Genomic DNA, 27,765 nt, shown 5'->3' with positions numbered 1-27,765 from the left:
GCTCTTGTTCTTGTTCTTGTTCTTGTCCTCGTTATCGTTCGAGTTGCTGTTGTTATTGTTGTTGTTGTTGTTGTTAAGCCTAACTGTTACTGTCGCAATTCATTGAATTTGCAGGGCTAATTAAACACGTTAACAACTGTCGCGATGCGATGAAGCGTGCAGGGATAACTTGCCATTGGGATCGTCGCCAGTTTGAACCGTCGCCAGACGCCAGACGCCAGCCAAAAGATATTGCACAGTCTGTTGCCCTGGTTCCGATTTGGCCACAGACTCAACACACAAATGCAGATACTGATTATGTGGTATTGGTATTAAAAATTGTGGATCTCTAGGGCTAAAGACCAGCGGCTTGAAGCTATCCCTATGTCTCGGGCACAGTCATCGCTGCCTAATGCGAATGGACAGCTTGCCTGGCGCCCAATCAAGTGTTTTCAAATTGGGTTAAGCGAGTACTGCAAAAAAAAAAAAGAGAAAACACAAAAACCAAATACAAGGGATCCCAAATACAAAGGAAAAAGCATAAAGCGAGAACAGAACTGCAAGCCCCGTTCGTGGAAACGAAAGCGCTTCCAGGAAGTCTTGAGTGCTGCCCACTTGCTGCTCAATTGCAAATGCCGTTAATGCTTCTAGCAGATATTTATCCTGGCGCCGCCCTAAAACCTAACCCGAAATTCACTCACATCAAATTTCACTCAATTTTGTACACAGCCGCAATACACTCAAAGCGCGCGCTCATCGCATCGGTTGGAGAGCGCATACGACGAGTGCGCTAGAGTGAGAGAGAGCGAGAGAGAGAGTGTGAGCATTAGGGCAAGGGCAAGCAAGCGAGACGACACAATCAAGTTGAGTAGAATGAAGCTTCATCATGTATGCGAAGTTGTTGTTGCGCTGTCGCTGTTGTTGCTGTTTTTGGTGTTCTGCGTTGTGTTCGTTTCATCGCTCGTTCGTTCCATGCGACGCCGACGCTTTCGATGGGCAGCAAATGGGCGAAATTCAGTTGACACTCAGCTTTATGTGACATTCGTCGCGAGAGCGGACCACAAGCAGAAAACAAGCAAGAACAATAAAAGCAGCAGCAGCAAAAGCAAAAGCAAAAGCAAAGACGACGACAACGATCAAAGTTTAAGTTAAAGGCAAAAGTGAACAGCAAAGGCAAGAGCAAAAGCAAGACCTAAACGGTAAAAAGTTTTGCTGTATTCCGTCGGCTTAATGAATCCAATGACAAGTAAAACGACAACAAGAAATATTAGATATGAGCACGAATAAATACAAAACAACCATACAATTAATTTGACACAAATTAATTTGCGTAACGGAACTGCTCAATTAACACAATTCACAAGCGACGCGCGTGCAATAAATAAAACATCAAAATAATTTACAAAATTTTCGTTCGCTTCTCTTTTTGCTCTGATTGGTGTGTGAAATAACAGCAACAATAATTGTAATAATAATAGTATTTACCTAAAGTGTTAATTAACAATCGCAATGCACACTCAGTGGCAGCTCGTTTGATTAGCAGCGACAACAGCAGCAACAACAACAACGCCTGGAATATGTTGTATAATGTACCGTGCTATCAAAACTTTTCAACACTGGATTACTACAAGGTAAGCGTTAGTTTTAAAATCTCCTCTCTCCCTTTGCGAACGATATATCGTATGCGATAGTTTTAACAGCTAATCTCTTTGTGAATGATATATTGCTTTGCTGCTTTACCGTTTCGATTATTACCTTTCTTATGGTAATCCAATACATATCATACATATTTGTCAATTTCAAATTATACGACCTCATCTCAACTTATTTATAGAATTTTCTTTGATTTTTATTAAGGTTTGTTTTAATTACTGCTAAAAATAACTACGCTTCTCCTTTCACCTTTTGGCTTATTACTTTTGTGATACTAGTAATATAATACTCGTCAATTTCAAATTATCTTAGCTCACCTTTCGAATATATTTGTTTTGTATTTGTGGTTACGCAAAAATAGGTTAATATTCAGTGAAAATTCTCTTGGTCTGAACAGCTTTAATATTTGCCCAAAAGAGGCGAAATTTCTCCGAAAAATATAGCAAATGCAAACAATATAATTGTTACCCTAAATCCTGTAAACGAAATTATTAAATTTTTTAAGAATACAAATAAAGGATAATTTTTTAATATAAAAAAAAACTGAACTTTTATGAATAAAATAAAAAACGGAATTGAAATTCAAATATGGATTATCAGTTTTAATATATTGCAAATATCAAATTTTGTTTTATAAGAATTTTGAAAGTTCTCCATCAATGTTGATTGCCAATTGGTAAACTGTTGGGGGATAACTGAGTCAAATTTTATATATTACACGAAACAAACTATCGCTAAGGGTTTAGACCACATAATCCCGCGTGCTTAGAAATATAACTTGGCCCAAAAGGCAAAAGCGACGCGTAGCATCGCGAGCTGAGCAAAGTACGAACGAAATCTAAGTTTAAATTGTGTGATTTGAATTTATTTTTTATAAGGCAATATAGACGAGAATTTCTAAATGCAGGGCTATAATATTATAGATATTTCATGGTATGTTCTTAAGGCAAAGGACTCTAGGCTATAATAATTATTTTCCACTAATAAACAGATATATAATTCTTAATATTATTTATTTTTTTAATAAAAGTAAGAAACTTTAGTAATATATCTCGAACGACTGGATTAATGTGGATAATAAATTTGGAAATCTTCAGAATTTGCTAAGAAATATCCATTATTTAAGTAAATATTAATTTCTATCAAAGTCACCATTGGTTTATCATTTCGATCTTTGGTAGTTTTGAGTTTCATCTGACCACACACATATTGCACAACGTGGCTATTGTTAAAAACTAAGCAAAAGTCAGAGCTACAACTCTTCAGCGCTTAAGAACTTAACTTCTGCCAAGTAGAAATCTAAAATCTTGACTCCAAGTCCCAAAAACATTTTCCATTTTACATTTTCCACATCAACTGATCGTAATTACAAGCCTTTAATGCGCTGTCTAAGCCATGCCATGAAAGATCTCTTGAACTGTAAGAAATCAAAAGAGTAAGAATGCAAAACGTTTTGGCTACTGCGCATTTCTTGAAATCCCATAAACCCAAAAGGAATATCAAACAAAAATCGAAAAGAAGAACGCAATGCGCTGAGCCTTTAAATGCTGTGAGGGTCCAAAACAATGCAGAAAGACAGTAGTAGACAGTAGTCAAAAGGGAATTTTCAGCTTAACAAAATGCGAAGAAAAAAAAGGGCAAGGAACTGATCCTGTCGATCGACTGAATCATTTGACCAGAAATAAAACCACAAAAGGCTGAATATGGTGAATAGAGTGAAGGCAGTAGGTCAGTTAACTATCGTTTTATGGATCTGTGTAGAAATCTCGCTTTGATTGACAGTTATGATGATGATGATGTACTCACTACACTCCCGCTATCCTTTTCGTTATTTCTCCATCTCTGTCTCAGTTTCGCTGTTAGCTGTTTGCTGTTCATTGCTCGTTGCCCGGGCAGCCAGTCTCATTACTTTCCTTGCCTTCCTCCCCGCCATTGCCGTAACTTGAGTGGAGCTTTGTGTGAGAGGCAAAGCAATTTGGCGCTGTTTGTTGTCGTTGCCAGGCGAAAGCATATTTTGCTCGCAGGCGCCGCTTCAAAATGGCGCCCAATGATGTTGTTTTTGCCGTTGCTTTTGCTTTTTGGGGGGCAGTGTTGGCAACGCTGTTCGCTTGTGTCGACGCCATTTTGTTTTTTTCTATTTGTCAATCTCATAAATGCAAATGCCACAGCAACGGGACGAGCTCGGAGCTGAGCTGCGGGTTTGTGATGGGCTGATGTTGAAGCCATTAGCAAATAATTTCAGCGAAATTTTTATTCAGCATTGTTGTGCGCTGACACACACACATACACGCATAGATACACACACCTATAGACTCGCACACACACAGACAAATACCGTCAGGATAATTTCATTGAAATTTGAGTCGTCAAAAAGGAGCAGCAACGAGGCAAAATGTACAAAAAGGACGCCGTGCAGATGCCTTGCGCTTTTCGTTGTTGTGCGCTACGGGCGCGCCATTATAACAACAAACAATGCAGACAGCAACAGCAGCAGCAGCAGCAGCATTTGAGGCAATGCCAGGAGCAGGGGGCAGCAATGGCTGTGGCAACGACTGTGGCTATGGCAGTATCAAGAGCTGTGAAAACGCTGTGTGTTTGTTGCCCCCGCAGAACTTGAACGCTGCGGGTTTTTATTATAATTTAACTGCGGTCGTTTTGCTCATTTCATTTTCATCGTACTCTCCATTACACGCCACGCCCACTTTTTTATTTAGGGGTCCAAAAACGCAGTGTTGGGGAGTGGGAGTACAATTATATCAGCAGTACTCAGACTTAATGTCCTGCGACATTTTTACAACATAATCTGCAATCTTTGCGCTCTTAATCCTCTTCCTTTCCCTCCTTTGTGTCAACAAGGGTCAACGCGACGCAGCCTTCGTCGTCATCGGCTTAAATGCCAAATGGTTTTCCTTTTCTTTTCTACTTTTTGTATTTGTTGGGCGTGGCACAGGAAGTGCAGCCAGAAGCTGAAGATGACATCTGCAATGGGAACTACCTGTTCCTACCTAAAAACAATCGCATAAAACAAAAGTGCAAAATCAAGTAAGATAGCAATACTAGAAGACCTGGCAAAGAAAGAGAGAACAAGAGGAAACATTCAGGGGGAATTTCTAAATAAACTTGTTTGTTTATTTACTAAGCTTAAAGTTTATTTTTCGTTTCATATGGTTGTCGCCTTTGTTGTGCTTGCACAGTAGCAATAACATAAATTCTGCTCAGTGGCAAGTAATTTCAATAAACAATTGTTAGGGAGCTGGAAACATGGCAGATATGGTATTTTTTTGATAGCACATCAAGTAGGCACGGGCTGGCTCAGGAATTGTCTGATGACCAGATTCATCTTCAATGTCATTCGATGGACGGCAGTCTTGATTAGAGTTGCATAACTTAATAAACGACCTTGAAACGGGTGATAGATATCATCACGAAACAATTGATACCGATATATAAAGCAAACAAAATTAAATAAAAACGAATTTATTTAAAAGACTTTATTCGTAATTACTTAAGATGCAATTGATTCAGAAATAAATATAGTTATAACGCATATCGACGTACCAAATATATCAATCGGTATGATTGTATTGATTCTTCATCTAATAACTAGAGTTTCACCTAAATTTTACTGCTCCACTCTTTTTAATAGTATTATTAAATCTGGATAATCCACATGAATTCATCCCAGAAAACCGTTGCCATCATACATAAATAATACTTGTACTCTATTTATACTTTGTTTTTTCAACATTTTTAAAGCTGTCATTAAATAGTTTTAATCAAAGATTAATTAAATACTATTTCTCTTACTTGCTTAAAATGAATATTCGCTTAAATGCATATTATTTAAATTTATCTTTCTTCGATATCTTTCTTCGATATGCCATATTACAAAATTGAAGTTCCAACTTGTGATCTACTATGATATAGTTACTAGTAGCTATATTGATTTCATTTTTTATTTAATCTTACTTATGTGATACACAAATATTACATAGTTCTGATTTTTAAAATATTTGTGAATTAATTTGAAGAGTTATAGTACTAACAATTAACTAAAATATTGATGTCTAACATGGAATTCGTAAATTAAAACCGAAGTATTAAGGCAGGAATTACGTATACGATCATTGGTATAATGTTAAAGGATTTATTATTTAGTATAGAAATATAATGAATTCAAAAGATTTTCCAGAACAATAAGGTACTTGAAAAATAATTTATACACCATTTAAGATGTTTTAGCTTTAATATTACCAGCCTTAAAGTATGACACAAGTTTTGCGTGATTTGTAACTTATTGTTTGCTTCATGCTTATCATGACATGAGCTGACGTCATGCTGAAGTGAAAACCACAAAATGTATGCTAAAAATTTGCATACAAGTTACTAGGATTACATAGTGCAACACAACGCAACGCAACGGAGGAAAAATATAGCTCAAGGCATTTGCTTTGTTCGGCTCCTGTTGCTTTAGCTCATAATCCGCTCAACTGTCGACTGTGTCTAGCCCTTTTATCCTGTCAGGCTGAGGGATAAATTAGAGCAACCTGCTCGCTGGCTGACTGCCTGACTGCCTCACAGTCGACTTGTGGATATCCTGGCCGGGATCCGGGGAATGTTTTCGTTGGATTTTACGCCTAATGCCCACTAATGACTACAAATATTTGTTCAGTGCTTGTGTCCATTTCGGAGGATTTGCATTGTCTACGACTGCTCGAGACTGAGTCATCGGCGATTGTCTAAATTTAAAAGCACTGCCAGAAATAGATGCAGAAGCAGAGAAGCATTAGACAGGTCTCAGGTCTGCACGCAATCAATTGTCACATTCGACAGCATATTTTGAGCCATGTCCATGGCTGTATTTATATTCATGGCAGCTATTTATATACACCACTAACCGATGCTTGATGGTTGGGTGAACTGAAAAATTATTAACAAAAAATCGAAAAGTGTTAGCTGACGTAAAACTGGACATAGCACTTATGGTTATAGCATTGATGTGTACTACTAAAGTGTCTCTTGGCTAGAAAACTAATCGAAGTGCAATAAATAATGGCTAAAATAATTAATCGGTTCTGAAATATGTGAATAGTGTGCAACTTTAGAAGACACTGAAGTTCATTCAATAATTATATGCTAAAGCCACATTTTTTAAATATTTAATTGATTCTTAGATATAGGAATAGAATATGAAGATTGATTAAAAATATTCAAGATTTTATGATAGCATTCAAAATGCTGAGATAGTTTAAATAGGCTACAAGTATTATTTCAATAAACTTATGAGTAACATACAGATTTCATGATACTATTAAAAACAGTCGAACAGTTAAATTTCAGTGAACCATTAAATTATAAATTTAAAAAACAATCGATTAAATATTGTATAAGCATGTTAAAGATTCATAATATGAAATAATAGTCAAAGTAATTTGTTAGTTAAGATGAGAGTTCTTATTCAATGTTTTTTTCTCTAGTTTTTAGAGAAGAATCAATACAATGATAAGATTCAAACTTAGCAACACTATTAACGTTTAATAATCAACTAATCCACAACATCATTTTAGTAAGAACTGCTCAATTTGCAATAAGGGAATAATACATTTTTAAATAAATTTCTTTTGATTTGACTTTCAGTAGAAGAAGAACAATATCTTTTGTTCCAAACTAAATAGAGTAGTATAGTCTTCATTTTCTTGTCAAGCTGCATTGCTTTATATTTAAGCAGGACTTTTAGTAGGATATGACGGCTTACAGCTTTGGGTAATGTAATCAGATCCATTGGTTACATAGCATTAACCCTGCGGCAAGAAGATGTCGATCACTTGTTTTCATTCCTGCTGTCTGCTTAGGGTATTCTATAGAGTATATACATATAGCCATATAGCATGCCCAACTATAGATATCCATGAAGCGCATCTATAGGTTTTACACGACACGACACGCAACGACATGCAACCTCAGGCAACTGTCACATCAAAAGCGCGCACATTTACAACGCCCCGATAATTGGTGCTGGGAACTGGGGGACGCCTCCGTTTACAGTAATTCTCGTTAAAGCGGAAAGCAGAATAAAAATACAAAAAACTGAGAGACAAATGAAAAAAAAAAGAAAACGAAAGTGGTAACTAAACAAATGAGCGAAAGTACGACGAAATGAACTTGTCATAATTATTTGACAGTTGGGATAAGTGTGACGATGATGATTGTGGCGATGATGATGATGAGGATGAATCCTGTGGCATTCTTGGAAGCAATGCGCGGCACTTTGGCCCCGAAATTGATGTAAAACATTTTGTTGCATGCCCCATGAATGGAGTTCCCCATCGGCACTTTGATTTCGCAGTGTCGTTGCGCGGGTTGACGGGGGTCAAGTGGGGCGCGCAGCCTGTGAAAACAAAACGATCTTCGGGGTTGTGCCTCATTTCCGGTTCAATCAAGTGGGGCAACTGCGACTCCTCTCTGGGTTTACTTAGGTGTGGCTGTTGTCAGTCAAAGACAGCAGCTGCTGTTGCAACCCGTTTCTTTCCCCCTCCCCCCACCTCAACCCCTTCCTTCGATTCTCCCTTGGCCTTCCAATTAAGCGGCTCGCAACATTTCAAGACAAATTTGTCGGCAATCAGCGTGCGACCTTTGACTTGCCACGGATTCCGTTGCTCGTTAGCAGTCGTGACAGTTTTTCTTAAATGTTTTTTTTTTTGGTAGGTTTTCCATTTTCTTTCAGAGTTGTTTTTTTCATAATTTTTACCACGAAATGGCCGCCGATGTCTGCGTCCCTAGCGTTGCATCGCATCGCACATAAAATATCAAATTTCGTGCTGCACATTTTCTTTAGGCTTTTCAGTTTTGCGCTTGGGAAAAACTGCATCGAGTGCCGCACAATTGGCAGCCAAAATGCCAACAACAAATCATTCAGAATTCAGAATTTTCGCCCATTGATTGGCGATGCGGCAATACGAAATTCGATAGTTGTCCTACCCTCAAAGATCGGAGTTCGCTCTCTACATAGAGCTGAAGAGCTCACCTGTTCCATTCCAACATCGAACTGGCTCCATCAACAGTTGGTTTTGGGTTTTTTTTTCTCTATGTTTTTTCCTTTTTTGGGACACTCGCATTTGTAATGGGATATCCTCTGAAATGAACCTCGACAAACGGCCTTGCGGATTTTAGTAATTAAGTCTAACGGAAATAATCAACTATTTCTGCTTCTATTTTTACAATATTTATTTCGTTTTCTATGTTGTTATAGACTTGCACATGCATCCATATGTTGTAGAAGTTGTTGTGGCAATCATTGAAAGAGTAGCACACACAGCCAGAGTTAATGTTAATGTGGCCAAGGTCTGTGCTGAAACCGATCCGTAGAGCGTTAGGGCTGCCTCGAGTAATTGATAGCAACCGTTGTGGTATTGAGTTGCCCCCCTCTGCCTCACCGTGAATCAAGTTGGCACAGTTTGTGCTGCTTTACTTGAAGTTCTAATAAAGATATAATGTTAAAACTTAACGCAATTGGCCAAAGATCGGTTTTTTCTGCATAATCATTTTATTTTTATGTATTTTAAACTAGTGATTTAATTATGATGACTGTATAGGTGATAATTAATCCACAATTATTAAATCTCAAAATAAAATTCATGCATTTCACAATCACAAGTATATAACACCGTAAATTTATTACATTTTTATTGGTATTATAAATTTTAAGATTTAATTTACAAAATTGTTAAAGAAATTCAAAATGCTTTAAAGATTGAAGAGCAATAAAAACTACATAATTCAACTACATATTTTATTTTGATGAAGAGCGAAAGAATTAAACAAAATTTTAATCTTAAATTTTAAGGCTTAACATTACATATCAATTAATATTATATGTCTTTGAAGAGATTTCATGAACTACTTCAAATTTCGAGCGAGCAATCGAATTTGCGAGGAAAAGCGAATATACTATATAATATAATATAGATAAGTAATATCGCCCTTATTTTCATCTGTAATAATAATTTATTACACAAGTAAAACATTCGTTGCAATTTTCCCATAATTTTCTTAAATTGAAAAACTTTATTCGTAACTCTGCGCAGTTGATTAGCCTAAGGGTGTTACATCGAAAGGGTTAGCAGTCTATTATAATAAAAGGGTTGTTTTTGACCCTAACTAGCATTTTTAATTAGCAAACAAAGAATCCGATTTCTTGCAATAATTTTTGACATCTTGTTGTTTTTTTTGGCCCAAAAACGAAGTCGATTGTGGAAATAAGTGACCCTGACCGGGACATCTTGAGAATAGGTCAACATTGTTGTTTAATTAGAGGACAATAGCTGTCAATAGCTTGTCGAGTGCTGCGTCTGATCAGCCCACCAAGGAGTCAAAGGTTCGCTGCTAATTGCAAATGACGCGATGCGAGGCGAGGCAATGTGACTAAGGGGAGGTTGAATCCTGGGACTGTGCCTCCTAGGGAAGATTTCAATCTAGCGCCAGCTGTGAGCTGTAGCTGCTAAAAAATCATATCTCGCTCAATCTTAATGACTACTTAAAGCGACACGAGTGGTGCGATGATGATGATGTGTGGCGGTGGTGTGGCGGTGTTACCCCCGCCCGACCCCAGGGGGAAGTTCCACTTGAGGCAGCTGTTGGCACTTGGACTTTAATTTAAGCCCAGGGGTGCCATCTATAAAAACCTCAACATTAATAAGTGTTAATAATTGTGTGTTGTGTGTGTGTGTGTTTGAGCCTGTTTTCGAGCCGTCACGCCCAACCGCCCATTCGCTTAGCCATCCATCCTATGTTGGGCTACAATTTCACTTCACTTTCACGAAAGTCAGTTGAGGGCCAAGTTGGCTGTTTGACTGGTTGGAGTTGGTTGTTGGTTGTGGGTTGTTGGTTGTTGGTCGTTGGAAAGGCCGACCAGACGAGCGTAACATGGTTAGGGTTTAATATTACCACACAGCATCCGTATACGCATCCGCAACAGCATCATTCCTCCCACACTCTTCCCCCTTGGGATGGCGTTGGGAAGGGGGGACGTTCAATGATTTGTTGTTGTAACTTTACAAATTCAATTTGTCAGCGATGCCTGGGCAACAAGCCCAACCCCCAGCTGAGGGGTTGTTCTTTTTCCAGCCTCTTCGGTTTGTGTTTTTCTTTTTTATACTCAAATTAAATTTCATAGGCCTAGCAACGCCAAAGAACAATGAAAACATATGCTGCATACTTGCGGGCGTATCAACGTGACGCGACGCAACGCGACGGGGGCTGCATTTGATTAGAGCTCGACGAGGCGTGAGTATTTAATTTGTTGTTGCTCTTCATGTTAATGCCGTTGTCGTTGTTGCACGCTTGACACGCGCAAGTCGAGAGCGCATAATTAAATTAATTAGCGAGTCGTTCCCACAGGTAAAACAAGTCACACGGCGATAATGCTATAAATATGTCTATGACTTGCCAATTAAATACCCTTTAAAATATAGATAAATTTGTTTATTGCCAGTGGTCATTAATCTGCAAGCAAACAGAACTGTGTTAAAATAAATAATTTTAATATATATATTAAATCTATAATACATTTAAGAGGTGACTGTGCTATAATATATCGATCATGATTATTTTAAAGACTCTATTTGTTCTAGGCTTTAGAACATAGTTGTTGTCGAAGACAGCATTACTAACATCCTTAGATGAATGGATCTTTGTTCATAAGTTAATAAATTCAACATTTTTAAGGTGTTACGCCGTCTAAAAAGAAGTATATTGTAAACATTTAACTATGACACAACGTTATGTATAAACTTGAAGTGATCGTGCTATATAAATTAAGCTGTTCAATAAGTGAAAACTGATTACAGAAATTATGACAAAGTTAATTTGTTAGTCTTTAAATGAACTGCAGTTTTCTGTATATAATAATGATCCTAATAGAACTTACTTGTGCACATTATTATTTTCTTCAACTGTCTACAAATTTCCTTCCCTGCTTGTTATACCCCTTTGGCCCTCTCTTCACACACGGTATTTCAACCTGCTTAGGCTGTCTTTCTACTCCATCCACCTTTCGCATTATCAGCAATTGTGCTCATCGGGTTTTGATGCTTACACCAAGTGACAGCTGACACACTTCGCTGCCGACTCAGGCTCAACGTGGGTGGCAGGTTGTCCCGGTTGTCCGGGCTTCAACTTTAACTTGCGGGTGGCGTGGCATGTCCGTGCCCCATGTGCCTGTTGTACGGGGATCTTAATAGCCGGCTTTTTAATGAAAATTCCTGGCCAATGTTTGTTTTTCTGAGGTCACCATGGCAATGCAGCAGCAGCAAAGCAAAGCAAAAAAAAGAAGACTCTCAATCCACTCTTCACCCTCTCGCATGCGGCAAAGGCGGCAAATGCAGTTGCCAGTTGCCAGTTGCGAGTTGCCATCGGCGCGTGCCTCGAGCACAAACACGGGTTCCGCATAATTTTCAGCGGAATGAAAGCATAAACGAGGCGTTCCGTGGCTACCCCGGGTGGTCAGCCAGCGACAACAGTTGAAACCGAGAGACTCCGTTCCAAGACTCAGCAAATCGCCCTGATTCTGATTCCCCGACAAGTGTGGAGAAGTCCCGTTGATAGAGCGCAAATGTAATTTCTGGCTTGGTTTATTTTCGGTTTCGTCTACAACACACAAGTCGAATTCTTTGTTTTCTTCATTTAGCATTTTTGATTCATAAAAACTTTATTTAATGATGTCCAATTCAAGAGTCGGAGTCACACAGTAGTGGGTTCAGCATTTTATTTTTATGGCATATTAGGTTATCCGATTTTTAATGCTTTGTAATCATAAAAGAAAAAAGTCGTTTCTAATAATTTCAATGTTACTAAGACGCAGTTGGAGATGAAATATTTATTGGGATCAGTCTAGAGTTCATTCTGCTATTAAATTTTAATTATATTTTGAATGATTCAATTTACAAAAAATTGAATAAATTATATTATTTGATATTTGTTTACATGCAGTAAAGACTAGAAGTTAATATAAACATAAAATGACATAAAATCTTGCTGCAGTCGAGTCTTAGTTGCTTTAATAGATCAATTGGTATATTTTGTACGCTCTGGTATATTTTAAATATAGTAGTACGTATATCCTTATACCAAATACGGTAGATTTTAATATTTTTTAATATTATATATACATTTTTCTCATTGATTAGTATTTTTCTTCAATTGAAGATTAAGTGTTACTTTCTTTCTTGCTTGTATGGATATTATTACTATAATCATAAATTTTACAATTTAAATAATCTGCAAAGTTTATTTCTAAAACATACCCCAACTAAAATGCTTAAAAATAAAAAAATAAAAATATCAATAAAAATTGCAATTTTCTAAAAGTTTAAATTAAAAAACAACATGTCTGAGGACTTTTCTGTTACATCTTCTTAAAAACATTTCAATTATCCGTTAGAAGTCCAATACAAAAACTTGCAAATTTTCTGTGTGGAATGCTTGTATTTTAATTATTCAGCACTCAGCATTGAAATGCATCTAAGTTTCAAGATTGTACTTTGTGCAGGCATCTTAAGTTCCTTTCCTTCCTTGGTTCTTGGTCTTGTCTTGCTGCTACATATTTTGTAAAATAAATGTTGTGGTCAGTGCAGTTTGTATTTGTGAAGCGCATGTCTCAGCGGTTTCTATGCAGTTCTAGAAATTAGCATAGCATAATATTCTATTCGACTTCGAGTCAGTTGAAGTGCGAATGAATTGTGTGAGTGTTGTGTGAGTGCTTCAAGTGTTTTGTTGCTCATGTGGCGATAAGTATCAGCTTGAAATGCCTTTCACACAACGAATCAGACCTTTGGCATGCGCTGACATCGGCATTTATATAGTATTATAGTAGTAGAGCCATCCGAATGCGAGTATCAGCTAAATAAGACTTGACCCAATTGTAGGCCAAGCTGTGTGTTGCATGACGCATCCTAAGGTTGTTGTTCCTTGTCTTCTTTTTTTTTTGCAGTCTTTGTTCGTTTTGTTTTTTGGCAACTTTGCGAGTGTTGCGCTTACAAGACAAGCAACAAGCAACAACCAACAAGCGGCAACAAATGACAACAACACAACAAGGACAACAACATCAATTGGTTTTGCTGTTGTCTGGAGGAGAGCTTTATAGCCTTATCTAGATGTTGGTGCTGCGAGCCAACTTCAGATCAAGTTGTAAAAATGCGCGCGATTATCGTTGAACACGCATGACCACAATGCCAGAGAGAGAGAGAGAGAGCAAGTGAGACGGCATGAGAGTGTGGGAGAGGGAGAGGGTGAGCTCAGGTGTTGAACTCAGGGGGCAGCTTAAAATGGCGCCCAGAGCATGGACAAAACTATTTGCCAGTTTTTCTGCACCTCGTGCACAGCATTAAATTAATACACTGCACTCGGGAGGTCCGGTCCGATCAAAACTGAACGTAAATCTTAAACACTTTGTGCATTTGCCTTTTTGCTCCCTCCTCAGTTCGAGCTCACGATCAGCACGTTCGTTCGCCAAGAGGACGACCGACGACCGGTCTCCCCTGACTCAATCTCCAACTCCAACTCCAAGTCCAAATAAATGCGCGAGACTCAGCAACATGCAACATGCAGGCAACAAACGGGGCAACAAGCAACCGGGTCCAGCTTCAACAAAAATATCTGCAAATGCAGCAAATTGTGTGCAGATTTGTTTACAGACAGCCGAGCACTTGGAATGGCACAAAAACAAAAAAAGAACTGAACAGAACAGAACGACAGTTCGCCAAGGAATTGTTGAGAGAGAGAGAGAGAGACAGAGAGAGAGAGAGAGAGAGAGAGAGGAGATCGGGCAGATGATGGGCAGACAGTAGAAAGATCGCGCTTTTGGACGGGCTGCTGATCGCGCGTAGATATAATTGACGACATGTTGTCTCACGATCGTGCTAAAGCGATTAAAGGCATATTTAATGCCCCCCATGCATTTTCAGCTGCATCAGCATATTGACCCCCATGGGTCATTAATGGGTTAACATTGGACTTATATCTCTCTCTCTCTCTCTCTCTCGCGGTCTTTGCTGTGTGCCGAAAGTGTGTCATGCACTTCCGCCAAACAAATTACGGAATTGCTTGCACAATTTCACATGTAAATCGCATTTGTTAATTGCAACTGGCCACAGCAATTGTGTAATTGTGTATGTTACTTGCAAATTCGCTCAAATTGATTTTCGCAAAATACAAAATTCAAATTATTTTCAAATTCAACGTGTTCTATAAATGTTTAATTCAACAGTACAATCGGATTTTCATATTTTCGAACAATTTCTGAATTGATTTTTAATTCCAATCAAAAAATTCGATGATTGAAAAATAGTTTTACTAGAAAATGAAATGAATGAAAAATATTTATACTATTTAACGAGAACTAGTTATTCTGGGAACTAATTTATGTATTAGTTGCGGTTCAATCAATTTACTCACAAAAATTTAAATTGGTCAAGATTTTCGAACTTCGAATTTGGTCTAAGAAATTTACACAACTGATTTTCTGGGAAATTTACAAAATTCTAATTGCCTTATTGCTATATGATTCAAGAGGTTATTTGAATGCAAAAGTTATTTTATTTTATTTGTAAATGTATTGTTAAAGCAAGCGGTACCATAACACCAAATAATCATGTAGTTGAATTAATAATTAAAAAAAAAAATAACAGAAGAAAAATTAATACAAAATATAGGGAATTTAATACGATTGTGTTAAAACCCTTAGATATTTTTCTAATACAAATTTCATCAATAATGTGATTAAAATTAGTTTATTTGTGAATTTGACAGCAAATAATTTTCTGCCTTAGGAATACACTCTTTTAAAAACACTTATTAGAATTTAAATGCTTTCCACACATTGTGATGATATAAATATACTATGTATTTGAAATTTAATTCAATTTTAATTGAATGAATAACGTTTTGGAGACTTTAACTTGACTAAAAGGTCAATTAAAACCCAAGTTGAAACAAGCATAAATATTTAAAGTTAGTTTCGATGCAGCATATTGCAACACATTGTGTGTAGTGTGTGATGATTAAATTTCAAAAGAAGGAGAAGAGAACCTTCTCTCTTTCCCTCCCCTTGGAAGCCACAATTCGATTGCGTCGCCTTTTGTTTTGGCAGGTGGCGACTGGCGTCTGAAAGTGCAGCAGTTATGAGGAATATTAGTAAGAATTCCAGTGCATATGAATCGTTGTTTTATTTATTGTCTACATACATATTGATATATCTCGTATTGTTCCTGTTGTTGCTAGTGTTGTTGCATTACGAGCCTGCTTTGTTTATTTGAAATTGTATATGGACGATAAGACAAAGCTAAGAATTGAACGTTTACTTAGACGTTTTCACAAAATTAAGCCGTAAATAAATAAATTGCTTTACAAAATGTTTATGACTGTAACTGCCTACACATGATATGTAGTTGTACATTTGTAAAGTTTATACTTGTATTTTTGTATGTAATAAATAGCCAAGGGAATTTATTTAATTTATGGGAAAAGCTCAGGCAATATTACAACACCTGGTTGGCATTTTAAACTCACTGACATGTGTTTGGTTGTAAATAAAAGCATTCAATTAAATGCAGCAAATTAATTGCAGACAACACTATATATTTCAAAGTTAATTTAAACATTTTGTCAGCTTTTTCTATTGTTGATTAGTCAGACAGTTTTTATCAAAAACTTGTTGTGCGTAATTCACATTGTACTTTATGTCTTCATTATAATTATTAGGACACTTTGAGCTTACAGATATAGGAAAAATAAGCTTATATAATATAGAATAAATTCTTGTAAAGTATTTCGCTGAAATTAATATTTAGTTTTAATTAAGCTTTACTTTGAAACATCAGATATGATAAAGATTATTTCATTTTAATGAAATCGAATAGTGAGAGACAATATGAAATGAAATATTTTTATTTTCTGTAAAATATCTGAAATATACATTTCATCTGGAAAGTTTCAAAGTTTTACGACGCCTACATATTACATTTTAATATTAATTTTATACAATTCAATTAAAATTGGTTAATTAATTCGATTCATATTGAATGGCTCTAAAAAGATATTTGAATCACGTGTCTGATTGCTTCGAAAATTAGCAAAAATAATCGATTTGTAACACGTAATTTTTTGTTGGATAGAATAGCTAAGCACCCGCATAACAAATTTTCGAATTAATTTATTGAGAGTAAACGGGCCATTTAGATGCATTTGTGATCTATAAATTAGATAGTAGATCTAGTTATACAACTGTTCAACTGATATTTTTTTGCTTTGATGCTCTTTGTTTAACATCTTGTTTATGCTATAGTGGGGAAAGTGAAATATGCGTAGAGATAATGATTAAATGCTAGACAGAAACTGACAGATAAGATCTATTGAGATCCGGGTGTTCACATTTAAATTGCGGCGTTTTAAATTTCGGCACCGCACGGCAGTTTGATTATTGATTGTGATAATTGAACTAATTAAAATTCAACAGATTAAAGATTTTCCAAATTCATTTTATTCCCAATTGATTCACGCATATTAAAGCATACACTTTTGATTAACAATCGTCTTTGTTTTATTTTGCGCCCGCATACACGACGAAAAGTTGAGAGAAAAAACCCACCCTGACTCGCCTTGGGGGCGGAGCCAAGAACACACCATTGCGAGTGAGTTCGAGTGAGTGAAACGACAGACAGCTGTTGACAAATGCTGCACTGCTCACACGCACACAAACACACACTAACGCCAGCCGCCAGCGGCGCACTCAAAAACTCGTTTCGAGCAGCGTCGCGTCGTCGCTTTGCGCTCATCCAATGCCGAGATTTTCACTCAGAACACGAACACAACGTATTCAGTGCACTCGACTGCTACCCGAGATAGATGTTTCAGTCCACTCGAGCTACTCAAAGCGGTCGCTACATCTAACGGAGCTCGTTGCAACTTTAAGAAAACTGTTTTTTGTGACTTTCTTACAAGAAATAATACGCGTGTGCATGTGAATGTGTGTGTGTGTGCTTACAACGTTTATCAAATGACAACGCATTAAATAACAAAACATCTCTTGAAGTGATATTACGTAGTTTATAAATCTTGTTTGCAAAAATGGTCACCCTAATGCCATATAACTATGCTGCGCCCCGTTGCGGATTAATTGATAAAATGATCGAGCCAAAGGTACGAGTAATAAAAAAAATGTAAACATTGCAACAGACACATTTTAGTTTAAGCGAAGCTTTAAAAGTGACGCGGTTTATTGTTTAGTTTCTCAGAAGACTCTACGAATCTTCAACATCACTTCGCTTGTGGCTTTTTGCCGTCGGTTAGCGTTGTTGTTATTGTTGCTGGCGATTTTTTGTGGTTTGTTTTTTGTGTGGCTTCATCGCATTTGCGGAGAAGTTGCTTATTGGTTAAGGAAAGTGCGGCGAAAGGAAGACCAAGCAACCTATCAGCCTATAAATTTCGATTTGATTTAACACCCAATCCCAAGAATTATTGCCATGATCTCGATCTATCGATATAATATTATTGGCATAAACTATAGACGCATTTATTTGAAATTTAAATAAATTGCGCAAATGGTTGGCATAATGAATAAAGTATGCAAATCAGAAATTAGTCAAATTTTTAGACTATTGTCAAATGAAAGAAACAATGTAAATTATTAACAACAAAATTTAAATCCCAAATTAATCATAATATTGTCATAAACAAGTCATAGTCCATTTGACCAGGCCAGACAAATTAATTTGATTTCAAAATACACTTTGAATGTCAACCGCAAAGTCAATAATATGTAAAATAAAAAAATATATATATTCATTGTTTTTCACACTTATTACATGTTAAAATCGAATTTAACGTTATATTGAAAATCGTTTAATTTGCTATACGTTAATTTTCGTTTTTGACAATCACTTGTAGATATTTTATTAAAGCAACTTGCAATATTTATGGTATGCTGATCTTAATCTTAGTCATGCTCCAATTTGTATAAAAGATAGCGTTTGCTCGCACAACATATCAACAGTTTTATAGGGTAACATGGGGCGAGACTGCAAATCGCAGTTAAATGTGCAGCTTGTGGCATTTAATGGTGCCCCAGGCCACAAATGAAATAGCGACATTTTTTTTTTTTATGGATCTCTCTGCACTTGGCTTAAAACAAAGTCGAGAGAATTTTGTTAAGCCGTCACGTCACGTCACGAACTCGTTGCCCCTTCGAGTGTTTGTGATGGAGGCAATTGGTTTTAAGGCGAAATATTAATAGAGCATAAATTACAGGCGTATTGGAAGTTGAGGGACTCTTAGTGGTCGGAAAACCCTTTTACACTCTGTGGCTCTGGGGTCAATTTTATGACAATTTAAGGAGCTCGCTGCCCTGGCTCACGACTCAGGGACTCAAGTCGGCATTAATCACATTTTAATTAAGTTTAAGCCGTAATCGTAAAAATTAACACGCCATAATTCAACTGCGACAATGCGCTGCATGTAATTTATGTGCCACTTGGCTAAAAGAAAAGAAAAGAAATGAAGGAAAGAAAGACTGCGTCCCCGCCTTCGCCTCCGCCTCTGTATCCCTATCACCGTTGCATGCCCCTCCGGTTCAACTGTTGCACTGAGCCACTGAGCAAGCAGTCAAAATATTGATTATGGCTGCAGCGATTGACACTTGGCGATTGTCGATTGTCCCACGTAATTAACGTGCCAAAGTGTTAAGGCGCATAGGTTGTGGCTCCTAACTCCCTCCGTCTCGCTCTCCCTCATCGGCAACCCCACCCAAAATACAGAGACAGAGGGAAAAAAAAAACGAAAAGAAACAAAAGACAACAAACAAATGACAACAACGAGAGGGAGCTACAAATTTTTGTTGTTTATTTCGATGCTTATCGGCAAGGGGCTTAGGGTCCAGCTACAGAGACTTCAGCTTCAGTCTTTAGAGATTTCAGAGAGGTCCATACCAGGCGGGCAAGTTAATAAAAAATTTGTCGCCGTCTTCGACTTGTCTTTTGTTGCTTGTGTGTTTGTGTGTGTCTGTTTTAATCTTCTTCTAAAGCAGCCAAGAGAGACAAAAGATTACGATCACAGGAATTTCGTTAAAGATGCTCAAAACAGGTCTTTATATTGTATATATTGTATCTCTCTCACATGATGAGGAGGCCCAGCATCTACAGCATCTCCCCATTCCTGCGTCCCTCCCCTTCCCTCACCCCTTTCGATCTTCAGCTGCAGCTCCTCCTGCTTGTCTGTGTGTTAATGTTTACGTTGTCAACTTGTGCCATAAATTAGTTTAGTAAAAGGTTGCGTTGCATTGCGTTTTGCATTCGTGTATCAGATTCAGTTGCAACCCCAAGCCAGCCAGCCAGTCAGCCAGCTCTGTGCAACACGCAAAGCGCAGCTTCTCCTCTGCCTGACTGCCCCATGGCTCCCATCGTCAAGCTGGCAGCTGCAGCGCGTCATTAAACGCTACCGTTGAAAGTCGCGCTGAAAACAAATTTGCCAAAAATACAAAAGAAATGAGCACACAAATTTGCTAAATAAATACCAACAAAATTATGATGGACACTGTGCGTGTGTTCATGTGCGTGTTGTGTGGCCACAGCAACTGGAGCTTGCAGCTTCGTATCTCTCCCAAAATGCGGCTCACGAATGCCATGTCAAAGTCAGGTATATTATAAATTCCAGCAGCCTTTTGCCTGCTGTAGGTTACCAATCACATCGCGATCTTGGCCAGCTTCCACTTTCTTGCTCTTTGGCTTCCGTTGCATTCCTGAAAGCACTTCCTGAGTCTTAACTGGTAAAGCATTTATTAAATTGTCTTGGTAATTAGATTAGATTTATTCTGGATTTGTTAAAGGGATAATTTTCTTTATTATATAATATTATTTTTTTCTAAAATATGAAATACAATAGCCGAACTAGGTAAATTTAGAAAAAGTTCACGAGCTTTGCTAAAAAATATAATTTTTAAAGAATCAGTTGACAAGCACTAAATATATTTAAATGTATAAATATTTAACAATATTGAGAACATCGGCCATAGCTATTTTTTTTTAATGACAGCCTAGACAACTGAGGTAACATCTCACAAATAAAATTTTGCAATTGACAAGAAGATTTCTGATTTTCATTTTGAATAATAAAGTGATTTTTCAGATTTCAACATAAGTTTTAAAATCTTTTCGGAATTATTTTAGTGATTATCCCTTCTTAAACTTCAACTTCATTATAACTTCTCTCTAAACTTAAGCCTTGTCACTTGAGATTAACATCTTGCTATCAATGATTTCCAATAGATCAATTCATCTTTACCCCGTCTCAATTAGCTTGAAACTTCTATCAACAGCTTAGCTTGACTTCACCTTCGCTTCACTTCAGATTCTATCGTTAAGTTCTTTTGTTTCTTCTACCTCTCTTCGACTCCACCGCGTCTTGGGGCCACCTGCTGTGTGCACCCTCTGAGGCGCTGAGGCAGCGTCAATTTGTCGGACCTTCCCCCCAATTCCGTCCCGCTGTTTTTTGGGTTATATGGCGCCGGTATCTAGACCGTCAACCAGTCAACTTATCAACCCATCAACCCAGTCGAAAAATTTTCCCACGCACGTTGAAATTGCTGTCGCAGCTTTTGCCAAATGCAAATTATGTAAAATGCGCTGTTTTCATTTTTATTTATTATTATTCTGTTTTATATCATTGCTGTTGCATTGCGTCGTCGCATAAAACCCCAAATAGAATGTCGGACACGCGGTGCCGAGTGGAGCACAAAAAGAAAAAGAAGGGGCAGTAAAATCGCCAACCTCAGCGGAACTTGGGCATTAAGACGAAATACGCTGAGGTGTTTGGGACGACGCCGATGTGCTTGCTTTGTTTATAAACAAATTCACTCATTTATATAATCCACAAGTGTATTTTGAGTCCTTGGATTTAAGAATATATCAAACTTTTATGCATTTATTTTAATACGATTTCTCTTATCTTTTTTTTTTGCAGGTTAAACGTCCCAAAACAGAGCATTCGGATACACATGAACGCAATCGGTAAGCAGCCATCCCCTATATCATACTATATAGCTATAGCTAGCGTATAGATCAAAGATTGTTCGACCAAATCACTTGAATTCTTCACACTTGCCACTTGCAACAAGTGTCCCTGAGTTCTTGACAAATTTTTCTGAATTTCTAGTCTTTTTTTTCCATATTTAATTTTGCATGTGTTGTTGAGTCGCAACACATGCCTCTGTTCAAAATTGAAAAAAGGAACGGAATTCATGGAATTCATTCTGAACGTAAAGCGTAAAGTGTGTGAGAGCACTTAACACTTGCCACAGAACGTTGCATGCCTCAATGGTGGGCGAGTGCCATGCCCAAACTACTTAGAGGGGCTTAGTACGGCTTAACAGGCAGGTCTCAAAGAGAGGAGGAAACGGAGGAACGGAGAGCTCCTTATTAAATACATACATTTGATTTTTTATTCCTAATCTCACAGTTTTTCATCGTTTTCTCTTTAATCCTTAAATGTACAATAAAATTTTGAATTAATGTTACCATTTTAGTGACATCATTCCACAACAACACATCTCAAATAATGCAATGAGATAATATTATATTATTTGTCTGCAGTGCACGCGTCGTTTTTCACACAATCTCCCTTCTTCCTCATATTTTGGGTCCAAGACTGTTTCCCCTTTCTGCTCTGGAGTGACATGAAAAATGTCCCCAGACTGTGGGTGTCAAATTCCTTAGGAAATTGGGCACTTCATTTACCTTTCCCCCGTTTTATTTCGATTCCGATGTCAAAATGAAGAATATAAATTATGAAAAATTACTACAAATTTGGTTGGGAGTCATAAAAATGAAAAAGTACGACAAAAGATGCTAGAAACTCTTTCCCACAATGAGAGGGACGAAGTAGGGAATTAAATGGATAAATAGTAGCAAACTTTAAATTGGTATTCAAGATATTACACTAGAGAATAAATAGGATAAATAGGATACTTTGAGATAATTTGAAGAGAACTTTAAAGACTCTATTTTGAAGTTTAATATGATGAAAATCTTATTCCTTATCTTTATTTAGATAATATGTTGGTAACCCTATTTGATATATTTATAAAATCTTATGACTAAGGGGCAACTTAAAGTTCTGATAAAGTCCAATTTATAATTTCTTGGTTCTAATATAATATAATATAATTTTATGTAGATAAGCTTATTCTTAAGACTAAAGTATACCGTTTTAAAGTAGGGAGTTTTTTGATAAATTACTGACACATAAATGGGGATAGAGCTTCTCTCTTTCTCTGTTTCTTTCTCTTGCTCTCACTGACACTTATGCAGTCTCACTCAATTTTACGCCCTCTTTCTCTCTGCCTCTTACTGACATACATATATCTGGTGTATATACATACATACATATTTTAAAACAACTCCATTTAATTGCCGAGCCAAAGGATTGAATTACCAACGAGCTTGAGTCGACGATTTTCTTAATTTAATTGTTTTGATTTTTCGTTTGGTGATTTATTTGATTTCTTATTCAAGTTTGATTTTTATTGGGCTCTACGAAATTAGTCTACTTAATTTGTTTGGCAATTGTTGCTAGTTCCAAGTGAATAGCAACAACAACAACAATAACAACAAAACTTGTCGCCTCTTAAGAAATAAAAGGCAACATTTGCTGCACACATGTCCAGGCAGCTCGGAGACTTTGTGATTTTGAATGGAAGACTGAACATTTAAGGGAATTGGGAACGGGACAAGAACGAGCCCCTCAAGTGGTTTTTTTTTGTTTCTGTAAAAAGGAATTTCAAACGTTTTACTTTTCCTTTTTCCATTTTTATTTATGCGAGCCCAAAGAGCGTAGAAAAATATTTATAACACTTGACAAGATTTTTAGAGAGCGACTGCGACACACTTGACATTTGGTTCCAAAAGACGTCGAAGACGACGATGGCGACGTGCCGTTAATTTTATGGCTGTTTAAAGATTATTGGAAATTATTTTATGAGGCTGCTTAACGAGCAAAACGTTTATGTTTCCCCTCTCCACTTGCCCTGCTCCCACCACTTTTTCCTGATCATCTCCTGTTCTTTTTGCTCTGTCTTTTGTTTCCTTTGTTTACCGCCTTTGTGTTAGAACACTTGAACTATTGTTGCTTATTAACAAGCGAGATTCGGTCTATTGCTCCAAGTCTATACTCAAGAAATATTAAAATGCTGTGCAGAATTTATCCTTATAATTGGAGTACCAATAAGTTTATAGGACCTTTTGAGAATACTTTTAGTATTAGATGATTTAAATCTTGTATTATTGCTATGCGCTTAGCTACATTTAATTTATAAATGTTTAATTAATATTTTCCTCTGTTTTAATATAATAATCAAAGTTAGGAAATATAAAAAATAGTTAAGTGTTTATTAAACATGGATACATTCAAGTAAAGTAGATAAATTTCAATTATTATAGGCAATATAAATACTATCCAAACTACTAATATAAGACAGAAATTTAAGCTAAATAATAATTCTTTTAGTTAAATATATATATTTGAATCAAATTTTAAGATATATAACCATTTAAAAACACTGATAAAAATGCACACATGCAATTGCAATTATAAATTAAAAATCATTATCAAATGCAGAAGTTTAGTGGAATTAAAATTATTTGAATTTTAGAATATCTGGATTTATTATTTTCTAAATGCTTATCATATTCTATAATAAGCATAATATTAACATGGAAGATAAAAGTGATTACAAAATAGTTTAATTTAATACTGAACATAATTCATGAAAGTATACCATAGGACTAGAACATTATGTTAGACTTGACTTTTATTATCTTATTTTATCATATTTATTTTTTCTTAATGTTCTGAATCTTTGATGATGCGAATAATATAAACAGAAAAGATAAAAGTAATTACAAAATAATATAATTTAATAACATAATAATAATTAATAACATAATTCATGAAAGTATACCATAGTCGACTTGAACATTATGTTAGACTTGACTTGACTTTTATTATCTTATTTTATTTATTTTTTCGTATTTTATCTTCGATGATGCGAAAAGATAAAAGTAGTTACAAAATAGTATAATTTAAAACTGATAAAGTATATCATAGAACATTATGTTAGACTTGACTTGACTTTTATAATCTTTCTTAAGTTGTTAGAAGTTTAACTATCAAAAGCAACACTCACTCACCTGTCACTCTCCTTCTTTTTCTCTTGCAGTCTCTGCCAAAGCCAGCCAACAGCAACAACAACAACAACAGCAACACCAACAGCAGCAACACCAACAGCAACAGCAGCAGCAGCAGCAGCAACAACAGCAGCAGCAGACACATTCAAGCGCCGTGTTGGCCACCAGCAATGGGCCCAGCAGTGCCGGCGCCAGCGTTGGCGTTGGCGTGGGCATGGGCGTCGGTGTTGGTGTTGGCGTTGGAGTGGGCGGGGTCGGTCAGTGCAGTCCGCTGGGATTGCCGCCGCAGATACAGCCGTTGCAGCCGACAATTGGCTCGCTGAGTGGCCACTATGCCAGCAACAGCAGCAGCAGTGGCAACACCAACAACAACAACAACACAAATACCAGCGGCAACAACAACAACAACAACAACAATGGAAATCCTAGTAGCTGCAGCCTGGCAGCTGGCAGCAGCTTCGCCCAGTCATCGGGCAGCAGCTTCTCCACATATCAGCAGACCAGCGACGAGGTGGGCGTGGTCGGTGGCATGGGCGTCGGCGTCGGCGTGCATCCGGCCACGATGTCGCACTGGACACACGACAGCGGCAGCAGCATTGCGGCCGCCGTAAAATCCGAATCGCGCAGTCCTGGCGGCCAGGTGCATGCCACAGGACTGGACAATGGCGTGGCAACATCGGCTGCTGCCGTGGGCAGCGCTCAGCTGTACGGCTGCACGGAGAGCAGCAGCAGTGTGGCAGCCAGCTCGGCGGTGGCAGCCGCTGCGGCAGCTGTGTACGACAGCAAGCACGACTATTACTACTACAACAGCATGCAACAGTATACGCCGCCGCCGTTCTACTCCGGCTACGGCACTCCGTATGCGGCAGCCAGCTCGGCAGCGGCAGCGGCACGCAGCGCCAAAATGGAGCCGGGTGCAGCAGCGGCTGCTGCGGCCTATTTGACGCCCAGCTATGCCAGTGGGGGCAACAACAACTCGCAGTTGTACAGTAATCCCTATGCGGGCTACAACAATTTTGCTCAACAGGATTACGGCGGCTATTACAACGAGCAGTACGGTAACTATTACAATCCGGCCAACTATTCGCCGTATGCCGTGAGTTCGCCCAGCTCGAGTGCCAGCCATGGTTTCCATGTGGCCACCGCCTCGTCGAATCTCTCCGAGAGTCCAACGGACACACACTCCACGACTCCGGTGCATGCGGCAACGCATTCACCGCACTCCCCGCTGCCGATCTCAATGTCCCCCAATGCCACCTCGGTGGGCGGTGTCGTTAGCAACAATGCGGCGGCCACCGCTTCGTCCACGCTCAACTCGAGCGGTGGCAGCAGTGTGGGCACCGCTGGTTCGGCTACGGCCACCAAGACCACGCCCACCGGCAAGACGGGACGTGCGCGTGGGCGGCGTCATCAGCAGCCGAGTCCGACGCGCAGCACTGCCTCGGATACGGGCAACAGCGAGGCGGTGAAGCCGCCGGAGCGTGTGTTCATCTGGGACCTGGACGAGACGCTGATCATCTTCCATACGCTGCTGTCGGGCAGCTATGCCAATCGCTATACCAAAGATCACAGCACACTGATGACCATTGCGTTTCGCATGGAGGAGATGGTCTTCAACATGGCCGACACGCACTTCTTTTTCAACGAGATCGAGGAGTGCGATCAGGTGCACATCGACGATGTCAGCTCTGATGATAACGGTCAGGATCTGAGCACCTATAACTTTGCCACCGATGGCTTTCACACTGGCACACCGCCAGGTGCACCGCCCAATCTTTGTCTGCCCACGGGAGTGCGTGGTGGTGTTGATTGGATGCGCAAGCTGGCGTTTCGCTATCGCAAGATTAAGGACATCTATAACACGTATAGGGGCAAGTAAGTATACGCAGTGTGGTACAAAACAAGCTCGATAAACTTTTACTAACTGACTTTCCTTCTCTTTTTTTCTTTTAAGTGTGGGTACTCTGCTGGGTCCTGGCAAGCGGGATGCCTGGCTGCAGATACGCTCGGAGATCGAGGTGGCCACCGATAATTGGGCCACCTTGGCGCTCAAGTGTCTGAGCATGATTGCGCAACGCGAGAACTGCATCAATGTGCTGGTCACCTCGACGCAACTGGCGCCAGCATTGGCCAAAGTTCTGCTCTTTGGCTTGGGCAGCATTTTTAACATCGAGAATATCTACAGCGCCCACAAGATTGGTAAGTTAACAACGTCTAATCGGTGCTCTTCAATTTAGTAATTCTTTTGTGTATTTTTCCTTCAGGTCAGGAAACCTGCTATGAACGCATTGTGACACGTTTTGGTAGGAAGAGCACCTACGTTGTCATTGGCGATGGCGCCGAGGAAGAGTCAGCTGCCAAGGCCATGAACTTCCCCTTCTGGCGCATCTCCGCCCACAGCGATATTCGTGCCCTTTACACTGCCCTCGATATGGGTTTCTTATGAAAGGCTTATGGCGTTTAAAAACGCTCGCTTTTTGGGCGCGTTTTTCGTACAGTTTTGAGTACAAAAGCAAGAAAACAGCAAAAAAAAAAATTAAAAAAAAAAATACTAATGGAAATGAAAAAAATATATATACAATTATAATTTATTTATGCCTGTGTGCGTATGTGTGTGTGAATGAGTGAGTGTGTGTGTGAGAAAAACTGTAAACCAGCGCAAAATAATTTAATTATTTTGTTCGTAAACAATTTATTCTTTAATGCCAAGACTTTTATTGTATTATATAGTTTATAATCATATGATATTTCTTAAACGAGCATATAATATTTTTCTCGCCAGCAGCAAACTATAAGAATTTGTTTAACTATATCTATAATTAATGTATTGTAAATGAACAATTAATACCCTATACCTAATTAAACATACCTATACGTATCTAGCACCCTAGCGTAGTTAACAATAAAA

At 38.2% G+C, this 27,765-nt stretch overlaps 1 protein-coding gene across 4 annotated transcripts; it reads left to right on the top strand.

Annotated features, from left to right (window-relative positions):
- Positions 1-1,004: 1,004 nt before the first annotated feature.
- LOC133835174 (developmental protein eyes absent) lies at positions 1,005-27,494 on the top strand. 4 transcript variants are annotated; one of them, XM_062265084.1, is made up of 6 exons: positions 1,557-1,610; positions 21,637-21,683; positions 23,217-23,228; positions 24,906-26,732; positions 26,812-27,056; positions 27,122-27,494. In XM_062265084.1, the coding sequence occupies exons 1-6, from the start codon at positions 1,557-1,559 to the stop codon at positions 27,301-27,303; spliced, it is 2,367 nt and encodes a 788-aa protein (XP_062121068.1). In that variant the 3' UTR covers positions 27,304-27,494. The 4 variants fall into 4 exon arrangements, with proteins under 4 accessions (XP_062121065.1, XP_062121068.1, XP_062121067.1 ...); XM_062265083.1 differs by lacking the exon at positions 1,557-1,610 and adding an exon at positions 17,546-17,823; XM_062265081.1 differs by lacking the exon at positions 23,217-23,228 and having other exon boundaries at positions 1,005-1,610; positions 24,890-26,732.
- The last annotated feature ends 271 nt before the right edge of the window (positions 27,495-27,765 follow it).

The sequence above is a fragment of the Drosophila sulfurigaster genome, chromosome 2L (assembly GCF_023558435.1).
Source record: "Drosophila sulfurigaster albostrigata strain 15112-1811.04 chromosome 2L, ASM2355843v2, whole genome shotgun sequence".
In the NCBI taxonomy this organism is placed as follows: Eukaryota; Metazoa; Arthropoda; class Insecta; order Diptera; family Drosophilidae; genus Drosophila; species Drosophila sulfurigaster.
This window is presented reverse-complemented; position numbering and strand designations above follow the sequence as displayed.

Bases quoted from the DNA above. Each gene is read 5' to 3' on its own strand.
- LOC133835174 (XM_062265083.1), top strand. From the start codon at position 17,752: ATGGTCACCCTAATGCCATATAACTATGCTGCGCCCCGTTGCGGATTA. The intron at 17,824-21,636 runs GTACGAGTAATA...TTTTTTTTGCAG, and splicing joins ATAAAATGATCGAGCCAAAG to GTTAAACGTCCCAAAACAGA. The intron at 26,733-26,811 runs GTAAGTATACGC...TTTTCTTTTAAG, and splicing joins TATAACACGTATAGGGGCAA to TGTGGGTACTCTGCTGGGTC.